Source organism: Phalacrocorax aristotelis, chromosome 1 (genome assembly GCF_949628215.1).
Source record: "Phalacrocorax aristotelis chromosome 1, bGulAri2.1, whole genome shotgun sequence".
NCBI lineage: Eukaryota > Metazoa > Chordata > Aves > Suliformes > Phalacrocoracidae > Phalacrocorax > Phalacrocorax aristotelis.
This window is the reverse complement of record NC_134276.1, coordinates 47,456,909-47,479,725: the sequence shown is the minus strand read 5'-3', so window position 1 is coordinate 47,479,725 and position 22,817 is coordinate 47,456,909. Positions and strand designations below refer to the sequence as shown.

At 38.3% G+C, this 22,817-nt stretch overlaps 1 protein-coding gene across 5 annotated transcripts in view; it reads left to right on the top strand.

The window, feature by feature from the left end:
- Window positions 1–21,537, top strand: part of EDNRB (endothelin receptor type B) — a 30,050-nt gene extending 8,513 nt beyond the window's left edge. For 2 of the 5 annotated variants that reach the window (XM_075089280.1, XM_075089290.1), the window contains 6 exons: window positions 1,064–1,176; window positions 1,339–1,543; window positions 1,885–2,034; window positions 2,977–3,110; window positions 3,697–3,805; window positions 5,176–7,626. In XM_075089280.1, coding sequence (XP_074945381.1) covers window positions 1,064–1,176; window positions 1,339–1,543; window positions 1,885–2,034; window positions 2,977–3,110; window positions 3,697–3,805; window positions 5,176–5,307 — 843 coding nt within the window. In that variant the 3' untranslated portion in view covers window positions 5,308–7,626. Of the gene's footprint in view, window positions 1–1,063; window positions 1,177–1,338; window positions 1,544–1,884; window positions 2,035–2,976; window positions 3,111–3,696; window positions 3,806–5,175; window positions 7,627–7,678; window positions 8,678–9,481; window positions 11,623–20,071 lie in introns of those variants that run through there. The other 3 variants (XM_075089317.1, XM_075089300.1, XM_075089309.1) reach the window with 3 other exon arrangements.
- The last annotated feature ends 1,280 nt before the right edge of the window (window positions 21,538–22,817 follow it).

Genomic DNA, 22,817 nt, shown 5'->3' with positions numbered 1-22,817 from the left:
CTATTTCTTGGCGTAATGTTTGTTCTGGAGAGTCTTGTTTTTATGAGGAACTGGAAGATTTGGCTGCTGCTGTGGTGTATTTGAGCCATTAGAGCAGCCCACAGCGTAGTATGAAGATTAAATGTTTCTAAACTGAAGCTACGGACAAAGAGTTCATAGCATCAGCTGTGAGGAGGGTGCTTTCTGTGTCCAGTAAGTCTTGTCCCCTAAATCAGCTAAAGTGTACGGCTAGGGATGTGATGGAAGATTTCCATTAAAGTGTATGACCCACAGTGCAATTGAACCAACGTAGAATTCATTGTGCTGTTTCCTTTATTCCACAGCACTTATAGGTATGCTGAATGTGCAGATAGTTCTGTCAGTATTGTAATATAGAATCATTGGAAAACTGGTCAGTGAAGGTCTTCAGCACGGGATTCACCTGTTCTGTCTTTACCTGCTGCAAAACAGGTCAAAGTAGCTGTTTAGGCTCCCTGAGTGTCCAGTGCATCCCTTCTTTTGTTATCAGATGGTCAGCTAAAAACTATGGGATACATTGCTCGCCGGTGTTGCCTGACTTATCAGCTGAGGGAGCCTAGAGACCCAGCTTCAAATAAACCCCACCCCCAGATGTGCAGTTGTTGGTTTTGTCCCTGTTCTGATGAGCCTCAAGGAATTTTCTGTATTTCTAGTAAAAAGAGAGATACTTGAAACATATAAGAAAAGCAAAGAACAGTCAAGACAGATAAAGCAATAGAAAGATGAGGAAAATCCTCACCTGCTCAGTCATTTTTTTGCCATAAACACTGGGGAGGTGAAATTGGAAGCAGAATGAGTGGAGTTTGCAGGGCTTAAGAAGTCAGCACTACGCATTTATGAATATCCTTGCCCGGCCAGGGAATGACTGGGATGGTACAGCCTAGTTTTTAGGACACACAACTTGGAGACTCCCTTGTGAAAAGGTTCTTCTTGATTGTTTTACACGGTAGAAAAGAAAAACAAGCAAGAGAAAAGTCCATGTTGCAGCTTTGGGCATTATTTTTTTAAAATGGTTCATTTCTAATTGTTTTTTTCTTTTTCACAGCTACTTGCAGAGGACTGGCCCTTCGGTGTTGAAATGTGCAAATTAGTACCCTTCATTCAGAAGGCTTCAGTGGGTATCACAGTGTTGAGTTTGTGTGCCCTCAGTATAGACAGGTGAGACCCATTTTTTCAGTAAACTCACTTATAGTTCCTTTTCAGTACAGGCACTGGCTCAGATTTGCCTTTCCACTCAGCCGATATATTACGAACAAGCTGAGTTTAAGGCAGGTGGGTTTTCTTATATTTTTAATTTGAAAATGTGTGCCATTGCTTCAGGTACCGAGCAGTTGCTTCTTGGAGTCGTATTAAAGGAATTGGAGTGCCAAAGTGGACTGCTGTTGAAATTGTACTGATCTGGGTGATATCGGTGATATTGGCTGTTCCAGAAGCTATTGCATTTGACATGATTACGATGGAGTACAGAGGAAAGGATCTTAGAATCTGCCTGCTTCACCCCACGCAGAAATCGACCTTTATGATGGTAAGAATGACATTTATAAAATCTCCAAAACAGTTCCTTGGATCTTCTCGGTATTGTGTGGATTGTAATGTGCACAACTGTATGTGAAATGTAGGTGAATGTAAGGTTCAAATGAAATACTGACAGATTTCTGAAGTATATTGGCTGAAAGAAGAGCATTCGTAAACTTTTGTCTTTTTGTGGGCTTTGGGCATATTACTGTCTTGTGCCATTTTCTCATCTGTAGTGTACACCTTATAGAGCTCCTTTTCAGGACAGACTGACCAATTGTTTACATCATAGTTTCCAAAATGCTCAATATTCAACTCCTAAAAATGTTTTTGCTTTTGTTTTCCTTCTAGTTTTACAAGCAAGCTAAAGACTGGTGGCTGTTTAGCTTTTACTTCTGTTTGCCACTGGCTATCACAGCATTTTTCTATACTCTCATGACCTGTGAGATGTTACGAAAGAAAAGTGGGATGCAGATTGCTTTAAATGACCACTTAAAACAGGTAAATATTTATCCCTGACAACTCTGCTGACCGTAGGGAGGATGACAGGAATACCTTTACTGACTGTACTGCCACATCATTTTTCTGTTCTTGTATAACAACTTCAAGATTACTATGGAGAATTTTCCTAACAGTGGTGCTGCTGAACTCATACGTTAAATATATAAATATATATATATAGCAGATCCCTCAGAAACATAAGATTTTCAATGCCAATCACAAAACTGTTATTTTTTTCTTGTTTGGTGTTAATCCTTCAAGTTTTATAGTTTCTACTTTTTCCTTATAATAAGGAGAGCTGGATATTTTGCAAGGAAAACTGAGGTCGTGCTGTAATGTAGAAGCTGGTGCTGTAAATTTGTTAGATTATTTTGAATCAGTTCCATGCTGAACTATAGTGAGGTTAGCAGAATATGTCATCAGAACAAAACACATTCCATAATATATTCCAAGTTAGCAATACACCAGAGAAACACCCTACGTCACTAGAATTAAACTACATTCATACTATAAATTACATTTGTGCTCCTTTCCTCTTCCCTTGATAAAGCTGTAACTGAAATCTCTTGGGGCATTTCAAATAAGACCTGAGATCAAAGCACAAGAAAATACAATTGAAAACAAGCTGGTATTTGAAAGTGACTGGGGAGACAAATATGTTCTTAATTTTAATTTAAATGACCGCTTTTATGTCCTTGATTTTTTTCTTTTTATTACTCATACTTTTAAAAATTTGAGGTACGGAGAATCAGTGCAAGACATCTAAAACAATAGAAAAGATTAAGTACATATTCCAAGAAAATAAAGTATTCTGATGCTCTCCTAACTCCTCTTTTGATAAGGATTTCATTTTGTTTATTGAACATTTGGATGTTAGAAGTCAACAACAATCAAGAGACAGACAGAAACTATAACATTGTTCTGTCCAATTTTCTTTTTCAGAGACGTGAGGTGGCCAAAACTGTGTTCTGTCTGGTACTTGTTTTTGCCTTGTGTTGGCTCCCACTTCATTTAAGCAGAATATTGAAGCTCACTATTTATGATCAGAAGGACCCCAACAGATGTGAACTTTTAAGGTAAGACTGTAAAAAAAAAAAGGCCTGCGCGCTGCTGACATTCTCCATAAGCATAGCAGGATTTGTTAATGAACTAGTTTACTCTGTGTGTCTGAAGTTCTCCCTGCTTCTTCAACCAGGGCACTCTGGTTTCACTACAGTAGCAGAGTCAGGAAATTATGAGGAATCCCATGAGCACAGGGCTTCTGTCCTGTTTGCTTGTCTTCTCCTGATCCCTTTTGGGACTGCCCTACTGTCTTGTGGCATTACGAGGGCCAAGGGAGAATTTCTGTCCCTGTTTTCCCTTTCAGCAGAACAGCTAGGATTAAATCCTTGAAAAAAACCTCACGAATGTTTCCTTCCACAAGTTAAGGTGGTTGGATGTTCTGAAACTACTTTCATGAGAATAGTCTACTGATTCAAATTTTTTTACTGAGCACAATTGTTACCTCTATGACTTAAATTTTTGATATAAGCCCGCTTACCATTACATTTAATAGTTAGTCTTGGCTGAGTGAAGCTGAGTTCATTTTTCATAGTTGTAAACCTCTGCTAAGCCTTTTCAGGGAAAATGAGGTGTGTCTCACTTACTTTCATTTCCACACAGCTTTTTTCTTGTGATGGACTACATTGGCATTAACATGGCTTCACTGAATTCCTGCATCAATCCGATAGCTCTGTATTTGGTGAGCAAAAGATTCCAAAACTGCTTTAAGGTAAGAGGCTGCTGGGAGCTGCTCCTCTGGTTAAAAGATGATGTCAGCAGTGTACTATAAACCATGCTAATCAGTGCTACATCACTTCCTGACTGGAGCTGGCACCCCGCCACTTCAACAGCACTGACAAAGCAGACTCGGACCGTGCTGCAGAGATACACGTAGCCATATCCTCTGCAACCCAACAGGGAGGGCCCTGACCCCGGGTTCCCCCCATCCTGACAGAGCGCTTAAATCACTAGGCAGTTACGTAAGGCAGAGGGTGCAAATAAGCACTCGTCCCTTTCCAACACCAACATTTCATGAGACAGACCGGTTTATAGTTTTGCCTTGGTTTGAGTGAATAGTCCTGGGCATTAATTCTCCATGCAGAATTTGAGACTCTGGATAGCAAGTGGTGGGGTGTGGGTGGCAGCCCATCGGTCCTTCAGCCTTCATGGCTGCTCAGAAGATGTCCAGACTTGGGCTTTTTTGTGGCCCTCCAGTGTCCGTCTTCAGACACTGTATCAGGGTTCTTGCATTACCCACCACAAATTCTTAGATTTTTTGTTTTCTTTGCCAAGCATTTAACCACTGGCCACTGCTAGGCCTATTGCCTGGCTGTGTAATTTCCTTACTGGCTGTATCTTTCCATCAGAAGCTAGTCAGTTCTACATCCAGTAACGTTAGGGTATTTCCTACAACAATTGTGACAGCACATGTTGCAGAGGCTTTAGTGTCGGTCTTGCCTTTCCTGTCTACATTGCCGGCTCCCTGAAAGAGTCACAGGAACTGAGAGCGCATAAGAGGTCTCTAGCATCCTGACCATGGAAACAAGTGGGTGTGTGGGATCCCAGATGGACTTCCAGCACCCAAAGCCAGTCAGTAGCATCAGCAAAAGATTTGCAGTACGTCCAGTAAATGTATGAACTCTATGTAAGTTTTCACCGTTGTCCTACTTAGTTCTTTTTTCCCCCCCACAAAAAAATATAGCAACATCTTGCTTATGAAGTATAGATTACAATGCAAACATTTTTTCCAAGAAAGTTGATCTGAGAAAGGACAAGGAATTGTAATTTTACTTTCAGATGCATTTAGAATTGCACACCACACTCAAAGCGGTATGTGTGTGGCCATTATTATCTATAACTCAATATAACCCTTCCTGCCCTCCAGCGGTCAGGTTGCTGTTGGGGCATCCCAGAAGTTACTGATCATTTGAGCAAGGCAAAGCTTAAGCTTATTTCTTTGCTTACCCTGTAATCCCAAAATGGCAGCTCGCACACTTGCCATTTCCTACTGTACTGGTGAAGAAGGGCAGCATTTCAGTGTGTTTGGCCACAAGTGCAAAACAAAATGATGTAAGGTGTTTATTCCTTTTATTTTAACAGTCGTGCTTGTGTTGCTGGTGCCAATCCAAAGATCTGTTGTCCCTGGAGGAAAGGCAGTCCTGTTTAAAGTTCAAAGCGAATGATCACGGTTATGATAATTTCCGCTCCAGTAACAAGTACAGCTCTTCATAGAACAGTGTAAAAGGTATATTCTCTTACATTAATACTGGTGCCTTTTTAAGTAAAAGTGGCAATTACTTTTAACGAGATGGTAACATTTAGAAAAATCTAGTTTTGTGTTTGCACAAAAAAGGTTATTAAAAAAAATTGCCACAAAACTGTGTCACATTCAAAATCATGGACGTTTATAAAGTCATCATTTATGGAACACGAAGAAAAGTGTAGAAAGAACAAGTCATTGTTAGCACTTGAATACTTCTGAATCAGCACTTCCAAAAGATACCCACTTCCTGTACATTAAACGATCATTTGTATTCACTATAACAGTTGTAGGAACTGAAGTCACAGCAATTACTAAGCAGTTTAACATAACGTTAATTGGATCAAAGCCATTATTATATATAACTCAATGTATTATCTTTTATGAAGCAGATTAACCACCATCACTATTGTGTGGGTTTTTTTTAATAAAACATTAAATACTTTGTAATAGAAGTTTAAATGTAAAAAAGTAGAATTTTTATCAGGGATATTATAGAGGTAGCTAATGAAAATATTGAAGGATGCAGTCAAGTCAAAAGTGCATTTCACTCTGATGATTGTTTTTACTTACTGTTTGTTACAAGGAACCTCCCATGGCCTCTATAAATGCCATTTTGTAACCATTTTGTGTGTTCAATGCATTTGGCAGCACTTTGGCTATGGTCCGTTTCACTGTTTCCATGTTATCTGTGTTTAATGACAGTGGAGGAGAGAAAAACACACCAAAAGCAAAAACTAATACTACTAGAACAGTACAAATGATGGCTAGTATTGGAAACCAGCTATTTTTAATTAAAAACAAATTGATTGTATCCCGTGTGAATAGTGGGCATTTAAGAGCCTGATGATGGTTCCTTACTCGAGATACTTTTGTGACAATTTACAACTGTTTTTGCAACCCAAATACTGTCTTGGGGCAAAATCCTCTAGAAATAGCAGGTGGAAAGAATGCAACCAAGGAAAACAGAGGGAGAATTTGAACTTCTGTTTTCATTTAGATTTAAATCTTCATAAAGAAAATAATTCATGAACTGTACTTCTAGAGAGCAGTACTATTGTAGCACCCTTGTCTTCATACTGTTTTAAAATATGTTCTACTTCTGTAGTTCCATATTTATGGGCTTAAGAAGACGTGTGATTAGTTTCTGCTTCTGTAAATAGTTTTGTGAAGCATAATTAATTATAAAGTATTAAAATATGGGCAGGACCCTGTGAGAAAACAGAAAGATAAAGATGCCTGCAGTAAACATCATGTGTGTTGCCAGGAGCAATGCATGTTTTGTACATACATGACAGGTTATCCTTTGGCTTTTCATTTCCTATTAATTTGTTACAGATATCCCCAAAGATTTATTAACATATTTCATGCACTAAGGCATGATTATTTCAAGAAAAAATGTCATAAAACATGTTTTTATAAAAGACATGTTCTCAATAAGCGTGGTATTTTATTATAATAAAAATATTTATCAAAACTCAGGATATTTTTTTTATTTCCAAATTTCACATGTAAGGGGTTTTACCTTTTTTTTTCCAGTCTTGATTAACTTCAGATTTTTTAATTAACAGCCTTAACTATGCTGAGGATGAAAACAGTTTTCATTCAAATGTTCAGCTGATGTTGCCTTATATGGGTTTCATCTCACCTGACTTTAGGCAGCGACAGCTACCTTGCAGACAGCTAAACACGGAGAGGTGAACCCCATTCCTGGTATTGCCCCATCAAAACCTAGTTAGTGTATGCTTGTATAATCAAGCTGAGGACCTATGCACATGCATTTGAGCATGGGCACGCACGTGTGTGTTTGTGTGTGTGAGTATGTGTGCAAGTGTATATGTTGTCTACCACTAGGTTGCTGTTACCATCTTTCTGCAGCACATGCACCTAGCTGCTATAATGCTGAACTTTTATAAATATAAATCTAAATCTATTTAAAGTTTTGTTCTTCACATTTTTACCTTAACTTTCATGGTAACTTTCTCATGGAAGCCATGAATATCATTTGACTTCACCCTGCCTGCATCTATTTCTGTGAAATGCGTTTCATCTGTTAAGGATGGATAATCAGTTAAATCCTGTTTGATACTGATCAGTGTTATTTTCATCAAATGATATCATTACAATATTGTACATGTATATTATTGTTATTTTTATTTAAAATATAGCTGTTGTATTGGCAAATGTGTAACATATTTTTCATTTTTCCCTTGACTAATTCTTTGTTAAGATGAGTCCTGCTAAGTCAGACATTTAGGTTATGCAAATAAAGACCGTATATATACTGCCCACTTTTTGGAGTTAATATATATGTATTAGTACACTTTTTGTCTTTTTTTGCAGTGTTTTTGGAAGCAATATTTTTACTGAAGCTCTCATTTCCTGTAATAAAAATTTTTCCAAACTTTTGCTCTCATACAGTTAAAAGAATACACAGGAGACCTCCAGTGCATCTATGTTCTAGGTAAAATTACATCTCTTAATACTGAAGACAGGCATTTTCTAAAGTCCTCAGTACAGGTCTATTCCTCCATCCACTGAGATCAATCAATGTTTACCCGTTCAATCCAGTCGGAGCAGAATTAGGGCACAGCATTAGCTCTTTAAAAAAAATAGCTGACATTTGCTACCTTGAATAAAAAAGGCTGAATACTCTTTTCTTTTTGACAAAAAGTTGTTTAGAAAAGTTAGGAAAAGAGGGTAAAATCAGCTCATGGGGTAAAACAGACTATCTAAGACTCTAAGCCTCAAACAGGGCATCACAGGTAGCAGAATAACTGCAGAGAGGCACTTGCACCTTTATAGGACTTCGATGTGCTTGTCCAGAGTGGTGTGGCAGAGTAAGAGTCATGTGTCCCAATGGCCTGAAGAATTGACACAGAATGGCTTGAGATGAAAAAAATAAACTCATAAGAAACTACATCACATCTTTGTATTTTGGCCTTCAGGGAGTAGCTAGATTTTATTTCCCCAGCTGCTCTGAATTCTACCTGCACACAACTCTCTTGGAGCCAAGAGAGGGCATTTCAGACTGGGTGGACTGAACTGATACACTGGTACTACACCTGAGAGAATCAAATGCAAAATTTGATGGTTATGGAACATCTGCTGTGACATTTCACTGTCCAAAACAGCTCTTAATCAACACACAGTTGCCTTAGCAAGTGGATGTTGTATGTACTGAAATAATGTTAAAAGATTTTTATTGTTCTGTATAGCTGTGTAAAATAATTCCATATTTCATTTTCTGTGGTCACTTAAAATATCAACTTCTGTGGTTCAGACAGTGTAAACATACTAAATTACCAATAAAATATTTGTAATTTTGATTCATTACAAAAAGACATCTGACCTTTTTTCTCCTAGGGGGTCCCGTTTAATTGTTAAACAAAGAAGCAATTCAGAACTAAAAATCAAAGCTTTTGAGTGGGATAGTTTTATATAGCTGAAAACTGGAGAGAGTTCAGACTTGCATACGCATTGCAAAATTGTCTGATGTTTGTTGGAACATGCCTATCTTTGCTCTGTTTGTTTTTGCTCAAAATATCAGTTGCAATCTCTTCTCTACACATCCATATATAGTCACAAATTTCCCTGCGTTAGGGACATCACAAATAAAAGACATGAAACACTTTTTAGTTCATTAATTTAGATGTTCATCTGCTCGATGCGGGAATATACCCGATGAAAACTGTCATCCCTTTGTATGCTGACTTTAAAATTTTGCGCATATTTCAATTTACTTTTCTTAAAGCAGTGGAAAACAATATCAGACTAAATACGCTGTAGCTGGTCAAATATACATATAACTTTATATGCCTTCAGTATCTGTACCTGCCAAAATGTGCTTGCTGTTACCGCTGTTTTGATACAAATAGTAAGATTTCCTTCTGTTTAATTGGTGGCCTGCTGCATCCATATAGATTTGTCTTTTTTTCGTGGTCCCAGGACCTTCAGCACATAGTTTTAAGTTTCCTGCGCCCAGAACAGAAGCACCTATAGAGATGAGGTCCCTTGTAAGCAAATGTTCTACTTAATATCTCTCATGGCCTCTTCACTTCCTTTTCTGTCATCTTATGCTATGGTCCAAAGTCTTCACCAACTACTCATTACAAAGAAGCATTTTTTGTGTATGTCTTTTCATAGAATCATAGAATGTCCTGAGTTGGAAGGGACCCACAAGGATCATCAAGCCCAACTCCTGTCCCTGCACAGGACAACCCCAAATTTACACCATACATCTGAGGGCGTTGACCAAGTGCTTCTTGAATAGCATCGGGCTTGGCACCGTGACTGCCTCCCTGGGGAGCCTGTTCCAGTGCTCCACCACCCTCCGGGTGAAGAACCTTTTCCTACTATCCAACCTAAACCTCCCCTGGCACATCTTCCTGCCATCCCCTCAGGTCCTGTTGTTGGTCACCAGAGAGAAGAGATCAGCACCAGCCACTCCTCCTCCCCTGGTGAGGAAGCTGCGGACCGCGATGAGGCCTCCCCTCAGTCTCCTCTTCTCCAGGCTGAACATACCAAGTGACTCAAGTTCACTCCTCGTATGGTTTCTCCTCGAAACCCTTCACCAACTTCATGGCCCTCCTCTGGACTCTCTCTAGTAGCTTTCTATCCTTAAGGTACTGTGGCACCCAAAACTGCACACAGCACTCGAGGTGAGGCTGCATCAGCGCAGAGCAGAGCGGGACAATCCCCTCCCTCGACCAGCTGCAATGCAGTGTTTGATGCACCCCAGGGCATGGTTGGCCCTCTTGGCTGCCAGGGCACACTGTTGGCTCATGTCCAACTTGCTGGTGACCAGAACCCCCAGGTCCCTCTCTGCAGGGCTGCTCATAGCAACATGAATATACATGTAGTTTATGTTCTTCAAACACTCGACTCTAACCACTCTTGAGAAGGGTAGATTTGGCACTCTGGTGTTGGTGGAGGGGGATGGTCCAGCTGGGAACCTGTGGCTGGGTCTGGTCTGTACCTTCCTACAGCCTGCTGCTCAGATCATCATGTTCTTGTAGTCTGCTCATGAAGGCCCAAGAGTTTTCCATGTACATGCTGTGCACTTATGTTCAAATCTTTAATCCAAGTTGCTAAACGGGTGCCCACATCAGGAGATCAAGAGAGACAAAAAGTCTCAAAAGTAGTCTTCTGTTTCCTGCTGGTCACCTTTCTTCTCAGTCAGCAGTGGTAAGATTACTGGATTACATAGCACCAGCAGTCAGATGGTTTATTGGCTTGCAATTGCTAGTTTAAAAGTACCATAATTAAAAACCCGGCATCCATTTGGTCTTGTCAGTCTTTCTAAGTACACTCATTTAGCTGTGAAGGAGGTTCCAAGCTCACCCTCACCACTGAAAAATCACACCCCCCTCAGTCTTCTTTCCTCTTCTTGAACAAGAAAACTATCCCTTAGAAAGAAAATTCTGCTCTAATTAAAAGTAAAACATTCCAAAATTTATATTTAACCTTGGTAATCAGCATCTTAAACCTCTGTGAAATCTCTGTGACAAGCCAAAGATATCCTGATTGTAGGAGGTAGGATCTGGGAGGAATTCTACTGTAGTGATGTGGTAATTAGTTAGATCATACAGTTCAGCAGAGAGCTATGTATGTTATAGGATGTGAGGCTGCATCAAAAAAATTTAAACAATAGCATGGAAAATAACACATTAGTACCTAGGTGATGCCTCTCAGTGGATATCTACAGTTATAACTTTAAGTGTTGCCGTGAAACTTCCTGTTCCCTGTAGCCATCCTAGAAGAGTGCCCTGGAAAAAGTGGGAGTCAAAACCTGAAATCAAGTAAAACCTGAAAGGAAACACTCAAGGAATTAGGGCGACCATACCTTCTTCACAAACCACATTTTCCAAAACTTGCTTCTACTTGGGTTTTTGGTTTTGTTTTTTTTTTGCTGTTGTGGGAGAGGATGAGGGGGAGTTTTTGTTGCCTTTTTACCTTTTCATGACCTTCATTTTCCAAGGTTGCATTAGTGGCTCACAAGTCTGGTTACCCTGAAGAAACATATCAATGGTGAAATTGAGGGAGTCAGGCAATGGCTCTCCTTTGAAGGTACCAGGAAAAAGAATAATGACAAATCCCCAGGATGCTCACATCCTCACAAGAACCAGCCAATGCATGTTCAGCCTGTGCAGGGGCAGGAGAGAAACATGCCAAGCTAATAAAAAGAAAACTGTTGGATTTGGTAAGTGTTAGTTGAAGCTGCGAGATGGCAAAATTCATGCAAACTAGATTTTTTTTTTTTTTCTGATGAAACGAAACTGGAAAAAGCATTATAATTGCTAATGGGTGTTTGCAGGACCAGAGTGGAGCTTGACAAAGGTATAGGAAACTTTTCCCTGAAATGCACCTGCAGCAGGTAGCGCATCCTACAGATTTGGCCCTATTGGTCTTCTTAACTTGCTAGCATAGATGTATTGCGAGAGGTTCGCTTCTGCTGTATTTCAATACCTGACAGCTGCAGTAATCACATCCATTCAGTTTTAATACATATTTATATGCATCCATACATGCATACACACATATATGTATTTAGATATTTATACCACTATGTATACAAATAAAATATGTAATAAAATATGTAATATGAATTGTGTGATATATAGGATATTTTTCACTAGTTTTGTCTGAAAAAGTTATTTCAATAAAATCAAGCATTTTTGCAAAACCATATTGACAAAATAAAACATGTAATATGCTCTATCACTTCAATCTCATATTTTACATTTTTAAGGGTTTTTGAAATATATTTTGAAACAATTATACATTCATTCATTCATTCCATAATATGAGGAATATAAACTATGTATGACGTGCATCTGTGACATACACACACGTAAGCTATGAATGCCTGCCTAACTATTGGACTAGTCTACTGCATTTTAAAATTTTATGTTCAAAGACATTAATAGTAAAAGCCACTGAGCCCTGACAGAAATGTTTCTGTTCTTTTCTGACTTGGATATCTGTCATAATAATAAAGTTTTGAAATACTGACAAGTCATGCACTACTCAGTGAAAATGTTATGAAAGGTAATTAAAATATGTATCAGCATTTATTAAGGTGGTATTCATTATGAAACCCTTTAGTTCCAAAGAGAAATTGCTATGAAATAATTTTATAATTTAGTTAATTTTTAAATTGTTAATTTAAATATTTCATATTTTAATTTTGTAAATTTTATGATCATTTTATGATAACAGAAAAGCGCTTTTTTTCCAAAGTTTTAGAACTTTATATTTTTATAGAAGATGGAAACAGATTGTAAAATGTGAAATGAACCATGAAACTGATACTCTTGTTTCAACTACCTTCATAGGTTATGAAGATACTTCCTATAGGACTAACTGCTAAAATTCTTTTGTTAAATTTGTTTACCCAAATTTCATATTGAAGAACAAACAGGCAAAGAATATGGCAAAGTCCTTAATATTTGCAGTTCACTTAGTTCACATTTGATCTTTATGTACAAGCGTTCATATTTAAGCTGAGGTATTTCACTTACTTACAAATGTCTTCACAGGAAAAACAGTATGTCACAAATAGGTGATGTCATTTGGCATTTGTTTACACATGCAATTTATGCAAGAAAATTTTCAAATTGCTATTTAGTTAACTAAAAAAGAACAAATTTGTATTGTAGTACTTAATGTACAAGTCAAAAACATTTAAAATACTCTATTTATTAACACAACTATGCATATATGTGTTTTTATTCATGTGTGTACATACATAGGCCAAAATGTTGGTAACAGTAAAAGAAGCAAAGCAAAGAAGTAAAAGAAGGTATAGTTGGGAGTAAAAATAACAGAATTTCTTAGCAAGGGTGATTTGCTGAGATTTCCACTATGCTTTTGCTTACTCAAGAGCTTACAGCTTTTGTAGATATAACCAAGTTTTCCAACTATTCAAGGTCTGACCACATTTGCTCCAATCTTTCCAATGAGTTGTAAAACCTGGAGTACAATCACTTTTCACAGCACTCTTACAAAATAGCAGGATTGCCAACTATGGGCTTTTGGCCAAATTCCAATTTAAATAATTACAATCTGCTTCCTCTGTTTCTCTCTTTTCCTATCAACCGCAGCATGACTTAGAAGAGCACACTGCCCTGTTCTGCAGTTTCACACTTTGCACAGAGACATCTGCTCTGTCTCACACTGAAGGTGACTGAATTTCAATGCTAGAAAATGAGAGCCTTCCAAAACTTTTGTCAGTTTGTAGAGTATAAGGGGGTATTTCAGAATGAAATAAAAATTTCAGTGTAAAATCAGTATCTTAACACTCTTCCAGTATATGTCAACTCAGTGGTAAGTGGACCTAATCACTCCTCTTTTTTTACTGACTCTGTTAAAGAGTTTTATAAACATATGTTTTAAAAGGCTTTTAAATTTTAGTGTATCTTTTATTTGTAGAGTTAGAAAGAATTGTTATGATCTGGTATCCATTACATAGTACTCAAATTCTTTGAATAGGCATTAGGCATGTCTACAAGGTTGAGTGCAGACAGCCAGGAGCTGCAGAGTTCAGTGTACACCAAGCTCAGGCTAAGGTAGTTGAATTGCTTCCAGAGCAGACCAGGCTAACTTCTATTCAACTCAAATCTTGCATAGAGTGAGCTAGTGTCAGTCTGCTTCTATCCATGCAGGTGGATCCTAAGTGCCTGCTTACTAAGGCAAGACTAAATGTTTGAACCATTAGATTGTACAAGTATAACAAGACTAGGCCATCACTGTTGATTGGCTTTATTAAAAAAAAAAAAAAGGTTTGTTGTTTGCTTATATTCAGTAATTTCAATATTCCCAATGGAAAACAAAGTATTTTCAAACCAGTGATGTTTGTGAAGCAAAAGATGGCTTGGAAATGAACTGAATTTGATTGTATTTGTTTGCAAGAATCAGCGAAGGACTGGCAATATTGGTTTTAAGGTATTTCATTACTTAAATGCATTTTGGGAGCACCTGGCAGGTAAGGAGAGGTTGAGAGAGCTGGGACTGCTTATCCTGGAGAATCACAGAATCACAGGTTAGACGCTCAAGGAGGATCTCATCGATGTGTATAAATACTAGATGGGGAGAAGTAAAGAAAACAGAGCCAGGTGCCCAGTGAACAGACAAGAGGCAGTGGGCACAAATTGAAACAGAGGGCATTTCATTTATAAGAAAATTATTCTTTAGTGGAAAACTCCAACAGGTTGCCCAGAGAGGCTGGGGAGCCTCCATCCTTGGAGGTAACTAAAACTTGACGGGGCACAGCCCTGAGCACCCTGCTGTAGGTGACCCTGCTTGGAGCAGGGGGTTGGAGTAGATGATGGGCATATGATCAGACAGACAAGTTACTGCATTAGAAAAAATTGGAGATCCCATTTTTGCCCTTACATGTTCCTATTTCAGTGCTGGTCAAGTCTTTTCATTAGTCACTTTTCTTTGAAAAAATACCAAGAGATTATAGATGAAGAACTGATGTTTTAATATGTAGCACTGAGTAAGAACAGACGTACTTATGACAACAAAAGTCAGCAGACATTTTGGAAAGCTTGTCTTACAATGCACTGAACCTGTCTTCCTTGTGGGATAGCTGGACAGCTGAAGTCAATGGAAGTTTGCCAGGCAAAGACGTCTTGATGTGTAAGAGAACGGACAGGACTTTCTTAGAAAAGGTCCTTCAGGGCTGCAATTTTTTTTAAGGGTACCATGAGAGAGCTGTGTTGTAGCTGACATGTTATTGTGAGAGATGAACAAGTTGAATTCCTTTGAGTGAATTATTTTATTATTTTATTTTATTTTATTTTATTTTATTTTATTTTATTTTATTTTATTTTATTTTATTGTGGCCAAATACATGTCAGGTATAGTGCTAATAATACTAGGTAGGTGTGTTTACTTTTTAGTTTAAAATAAATATTCAAAATCTGCATGTCTTCTTTCTGTAGACTCTAGCATATCTGTGGTTTGTCTACCCTTTTATATCCTTCAACAAGGATTAAGTTATGATTGTGTCTCATTGCATTAACTCATTGTGTAATAAATATGAAGCCATGATCTCTCTTTTTCTGAATAATATTTTTCTATAACCTGATTAAATAAGATAAACCTATTACATCTTTTGGAGGGTAAGAAGCAAAAGAATACCCTATTTGTAAGGTGACAGTAATGATAATGTATACACTTTCCTCCATTTTGTCCCGTTAACAATTGTATGCATTTAGAGTGACCTTGAGGTAGTAATTCTGTAGTACAGAAAACTTTGATTTTGCTGGGCTTCTTGAAAAGCAGGAAGGAAGTTGTGAAATGCACATCATATATATACAAATGTCAAGTACAGTTAATGAAGATAAGCAGATGCATTCCTTAAGAGTAATTAAACAAGAGGAGGGAACACATTGTCCACTTCAATTAAGAACTTTCTCTTCAAGGCTCCCTACCTGACAAGGCATGTCAGTTCCTTCACTCGTTTATACCTATACGTTTTTTAAATTATTCCTTAAAATATACACCACATTAAACAACACCAGACTTCTATGAAATTCAGGATTATAGATTTGTAGCTGCAACTGCAATGTAAGTACTTAAGATTGTGAGTTATTTTGCTGCAACAGGCAACAGACACTGACAAACTACTACACAATATTTGAAAGATATTAAAATCAAAGTTATCTCACAGAATCACAGAATGGTAGGGGTTGGAAGGGACCTCTGGAGATCATCTTGCCCAACCCCCCTGCTTGAGCAGGGACACCTAGAGCAGGGGGCACAGGACCACATCCAGGTGGGTTCTGAATGTCTCCAGGGAAGGAGACTCCACAGCCTCTCTGGGCAGCCTGTTCCACTGCTCTGGCACCCTCACAGTGAAGAAGATTTTCCCTCATATTCAGGTGGAACTTCCTCCGTTCCAACTTGAGCCTATTGCCCCTTGGCCTGTCATTGGGCACCACTGAAAAGAGTCCAGTTCTATCATCCTGACACCCACCCTTTAGATATTTATAAGTATTGACAAGATCCCCCCTCGGTCTTCTCTTCTCCAGGCTGAACAAACCCAGGTCTCTCAGCCTTTCCTCATAAGGGAGATGCTCCAGTCCCCTGATTATCTTGGTATCTCTCCGCTGGACTTCCTCAAGCAGTTCCCTGTCCTTAAACTGGGGGGCCGAAAACTGGACACAGTACTCGAGATGTGGTCTCACTAGGGCAGAGTAGAGGGGGAGGATAACCTCTCTGGATCTGTTCTCTGGTTCATCAAGACAGTTTTGAATTCTATCTTCCAGTGTGCTTCAATATTCCATTTCATATGCAATTCTCTAAGCGTACACTATTTATAATCCATTCAAGTCAACCATAAAAGTACTGAACAGAACCATGCTCATAGATGCAAGGTTTTACCAACCTGACAGCCATAGTTTCTATTAAAGGTGGTTTTAAAACCATGTGAGTTTAGAACAACCTCACAGTGATTACTTTTTAGATAAATATTCTTCAGGGTGTTCATGAGGATATCATGTGAGACAAAGTCAAAAGTCTCATAAAAATCAAAGTCTAACCTCTAAGCTAGTCAGTCTTTTTTTCTGTCTCATGTAAATCAAACACATCATTGCCCCAGCCACCACTGCATATACAAGGTCTCTTGCACAGAGCCTTCTTTCTGTTCCTGTTCATGGTGTTTCTGGGTGATACTGTGGTGCTTTTTGCCAAAACTACCTTCCCGCTCTGAGTTTGGACAGCATGGGCTGTGAGACATAATAGGGGAGGAATGGAAACTTAATCCTATGGCTGCCATGGCTAACTCAGCAGGAGATGTCTTTTAAAGAGCTGTCCTCTGGGATCTCCCTTTCTATGAAGCAGAAGACAAGCAGAACTGAATTCCTTGACATGGCTACTGCTTTGAGCACGGTCGACTGGAGGTTATGGGCCTGAGGAATTAGCTTCTTGTTTGTGTGCAAGGGACAGGAACCACAGTGATGAACTGAATAGCATTCAAAGGAGCTGTGTTCAGGGAGGGGAAGGGTCACATAATGAGGTTTTAGTATAAAAACCTTGGAAATCTATTCTCAGGCCTGCCACATCAGCAGCTCACTCAGTTGCTGAAATGACAGCAGAAAGGCTATTGAACAAAAAGGAGAGAGAACCATTTCTGATGCAGCTAGTTGCTATGTAGATTATATGCTGCAGCTCATCGTCCTCAGGCTTTAAAAGGCACAGCAGCCCTTGCGGTCGTGGCACAGAGCCCTTAATATAGCACAAGAACTGCTTTGGGGTGCCACAGCATTTATCAGTTTCATTTCACTGCTATATGTATGTTAGCTATGTATTGGACGCTATGTGATGGTGTGGACTCCATAGGTTCACACACTAATACCCCCATCACATGTTGGAGGACACTTCAAATGGAGATGGATGTAGTTTCTTCCAAAACTAATCTACTTTGAAACCATTGAAATTGGTCTAAGAACCAAACCGAATCCCAGCAAGTGAAGAAAATAATCAAAGGGTTTACTTCAAAACCCATCCTACTGCTCTGAACCAAACTGCTGTAGACAGAGACAGAAGCACTTTAGGAAGACTGGTTCATAAGGTGCCTAAAATTTAGATACAGATTATTCCCTTAGGCCACCTTGATTTAATCTACATATGCTTTCACTGGTTTTATACCCATCCTCATCTTTCTCTCCCCTCTAATTTTTGTGCAATTCCTTTTTAGTTTTCACATCATTGAAGTGTTTCTGTGCTTGCATTTAGCAAGGGAGCTGTCATTTTAATTTTGTGTTTTCATTGCATATGTATGTATTGGGGTTGTTTATTTGGCGAAAGCTTTTTAGAAAGGTCGTGTTAAGTTCCAAGTGACTATAATATCTAGGAAACCCTTGTTTAAGGCAGAATATATAATACATGCCCTAGTCCACACAGGTATCATAGCATCAGAGAATGTGCCTGGAACATTCCAGGGATGAGATCCAGTAATGCAAATAATTACTTACGTGTTGCAAATATTTACTACAAGTAAATAAAGAGTGAGAGAGCTTTTGGTTCAATGACTCACCTACTGACTGCGATGGTAAACTATGAACCACTGTAAAAAGGTTTCCATTAGATTTTTGTTATTTCACAGTTTTTCACAGAAGTTATCCATTTTCTTGTCATCTATTTCCTCTTCTCAGTATAAATAACATTGCAATAAACCCTCTGTTCAATGTTTCTCATTAAATGATACAAGTAAGAACATCACACACATCAGAGCCAAAAAACAGCTAAGAAAACCAGGAATAGTGTGTCATAGTGTGGCTAGTATGTTAAGGTAACCAGACACCCTCTAATGTCTCAGCTATCACTGTTGTCCGGATACATAAAACAGTTTAAAATACCACAATGCAACTTACAGTAATGACTTTACCTTCATCAAAAAGAGAAGCATTTTTCCTGCAATTGTATTTTTAGTACGTGAAAACGTACTTGCTTAGGGTCCATATTGAACTGTAGAAACATCAAACAGCTGCACAACCCTGGTTTTTGTAGAGCCAGCTCCACAAAGGGAAGCAGCATAGTTACGTTACCACGCATGATTGACTGGCCCTTGTGCATGACATGGTTAATTAGCCTGAGCTCATCACCAGAACAACACTGCTGTACTGCTTATCAGATCTAAGGTAGCATCATTCCCATGTTATGTCCTATAGAAACAGATACCAGCTCTCGCAGAGCACAGTGAAGAAAGGACATATCCACACAGTCATAGATAAAGGGCAGAAGGGCTCAAATATCCTTATCCAGTCTGATCCCATCAGTGACAGAGTCCACAAAGTTTCACAGGGTTGTTTCTGCTTCAGAATAAGTAGTCCCCTTGAAAATTAAAACCCGTCTTTACAGAAATCCAGTCTAGATTTAAAAAATGCCAGTGATGCCACACTTCAGTGAGTGAATTTAGCCATTAATTTCATGGATTGTTAAGAAAAAGAAAGTGCTTTATTTTTTGTTTGAATTTTTAGCTTCACCTTTTGACAGAGGAGCTTGTCAGACCTCTGACTGCTGGCCTGAACAGCCCTTTGCTATTTGTCCCGCTTTTGTGTACCGTGACCAGTTATCCTTGAGTCATCACGTCGATAAACTAAGTAGATTGAACTCCTGGAGACTTTCCAGGTCTTTAATATTCCCATGGCTTTTCTTTGACCCTTCTCCAAATTATTCACATCCATCATGAATTCTGAACACTAGAACTGGACATGCTATTCCAGTAGCAATTTCTTCTTTGCCAAATGCAGCAATGACTTAACCTTCCACTCCTGTCCAATATATACACCTAAGGATAGCATTTGCCTTTTTTTGTCCATGTGGTCTCAATAAAGGGTTATAGCATGCCCTCTTCAGAATCATTACTTCACATGAAAGTCCTCTCTCCCATTTTTATGGCTTACATTTTTGTTCCTAGGTGTTAGACCTTCTATTTGTTTGTACGGAAATGTAATTTGTTTGTCTACTCTTGCTTACTCTTTAATCCTCACCCATCTCTTCTGAATTTTTCACTCCTGTTGTCTTTGTGTAATCAACAAATTTTGTCCCTAGTCATTGGTAAAAACGCTTAATGACATAGAGCCAAAAATAGTCCCTTTGGCATCTCATGGAAAACACAGTTAATTGAACAAGACAGAGATACACTGTTATTTACAATTACATATGGAGATAAACAGTTTTTCATCAATGTAATGTGTGCTGTGTTGACCTGTTTTTCTGCAGTGAGTTAATGAAGATGTCATGCAGTGCCAAGTCAAACCTCTACCAGAAGTTTCTCAGTTCTTCAGCCAAAGTTGGATCTTCATTCAAAGTATTCAGTAACTATGCAAAGATTTATTTCTCTTGATTTCATTGATTGAAATTAATGATACTAACCTTTCTTAATTATTAATCAGTGTGTGTAAATTCATCCATTGTTTGGCCTAATGTTGTGCTCTGGCTGCCAGGCCTACATTATCCAGGTGTGGTTTTTTATCCATTTTCTGTTTTAAAATAATGTCACGGTGTTAGCTTCTCTCCAGTCCCCTGGAAATTACAGGGCTTCTTGAAAATTAACACCAGAGGCTTTTGATACTAATCCCAATAGTCTTAACAAGGGTTTGGTTGCAAGATTATTGGAACTGTTCACTCAAAATCATGTGGTGTCTTGCACCTGCTAGCTATCCTTAGTACCACTGGAGGATACTAAATCTTCATCACCCAACAGGAAGACAACATTTTTCTCCCCAGTCCATAATACAGAACTGAAACACTTATGGAATGCTTCTGCCTTTTCTGTGTCAGCCATTGCAATTCTGTCAGGGCCATCTAGCCTTTATTAGTAGTAGTATTGTTTTCATTCGGATCTACTCAGAAAATACTTTATCTTCAATCCAGATAGTTCCAGTCTTCCTCTTCCATTCCTTAATCTTCTTTCATTAATTTTCTTTATGTGCTGGCTTCTGTGCTGTTCACTGATATCACTCATAAATACGTCTTCTTTTTTATTATTTGTTCTGCCCTGACCTCTCTTACATCCAGACTGCTTCTTTTCTTATAAATAACCCTCTGTCTTCTTTGTATCTTTTCAACAGCTATTAAAATATTTCTAAGCACATCGTAGTTATAATTCATATTTCTTTTAATATTATTTCTTCTAACTGTATATGCATATCATATTGAATGATAAAATACAGTAATGTGCATTCAACTAAGAGATGCAAACTGAATGGCAAAAGCTGCCACTCTCAGATGATTCAGGCATCCTGCTACTTCAACCATCTGGCAATGGACCAGCACATGTTTAATGGGAGCGAAGAAACTCAAAAGGATCTACTTACCATTGCTTTGTACAGAAAGCAGTGAAGTCATCCTCATCACCACACTACAGTACACCATGATGTAAGCAAAGACATATAGGAATATAGTGCTAAGACTGAGGAATTAAACTCACAAATCCATGACATTCAACAGCTACATCTTCATAACAATGTACACAAGACCTGTTTCAGACACAAAAACAGTTTTTATTCCTATTAAAAGGTAGTTGCAGTCCTTGGTAGTCTTTTTAATAAAATATACTGTTTGTACATGCTTAAAACGTGTTTCCACCTCTGTAAGAAAAAAAATGGCAACTTTGTTATTTAGATTTATTGCCTTCTTTGAGGCAATGAAAGAAAGCAACAAAAAAGAAAGAGAAGTCTTTCATACAGTATTGGTTTTTTTTTATTCTGGTTGTGGTAAAAAGGTGCTTTTAGTGTGCATGTTTGGACACATATCTGAAGGCTACAACTTACCTTGCTGTCTTTTCCCAGGAAAGGGTTCAGTATCATTCTGATCTTTTTCTTGGCTCCACATAGTTAGGCTGCCAGCACATACATTTCCTGTAGCACTTCTGCAAACATAATTTCAAGGGTTTCAAATCTCAGTTGTCCTTTTGATATGTGACACTAACGTTCTTCCAGTTAGTCTTTCATGCCAACTTGTTTTCTCAGCACTGGATTCATGGCAGACCAACATGGTGACAGAGGCCAGATGCACCAGGTGGAATTTCTCTCCACTAACTTTACATGTCTGCAGTACGGATACTTACATTTTGGATAGTCATACTAGGTTTGCTTTTTAGTTAGTGGAGAAAAAGAGACACCCTCAGACTGAGGTCCATTTTTTTTGTGGATCTGTATTAGAACACCAGCAGGGGCCTGCTGTTCTCCAACAAGAAAGTTTATTGTCCCTTCAGCAGTGAAGGGAGTTTAAAGGGAATAGCTCAGATGTAGATGTTCATATTTGTTTCAAGGAATATCACTGATGTAGTCTTACAGCTGCTCTATAGGTAGATGAATGATTTGCTTAACATCAACAGAGCTGTGAGCCTTAGCTCTCATTCCCCCAGTGTGTCAATATCTCACCTAACTCTGCACCTGAGTCTTTGTATGGAGCTTGAATTTTACATTGAAGAGGAATACAGAATACAACAGCCTGATTTATAGGGCCAAAATATGTTGGAGATTTTTACATGGATGTAAGTTTAAAATCATACAAAAATGACAAAACTGAAATCAGACTCTGCAATATAATTTTAAAATGTCGTATTTTGTGAAACATAGCTACATTTTCCTTCTCAGACTTCCATCTATAGTGAGGTATGCCTCAAATTTGCAGCTTCAGCAGTTAAAGTCCTAAAACCACAGCTTTGGTCAAACCTGTAAACCCGGAATGTTTTATTTTGAAAAAAAAGGTGTGCATATGCAGGAACTCTAAGATCCTTAGAACAGAATACCTATGGTGATAACTGTTACTAAATACTAGGATGATTTGGCAATTATCTGATAAGAAAAATGGAGAATTAACTGAAGCATAAGCACTTACTCATCTCCAAATAATAAATTTAGCAAACTAAAAGCTCTCATCTTTCTTGATACATGAAATCTGTCAATAAAATAATTTCATGTATTTAAAAAAAAGCATTGATAGGTTTTAGAAAAGTTAT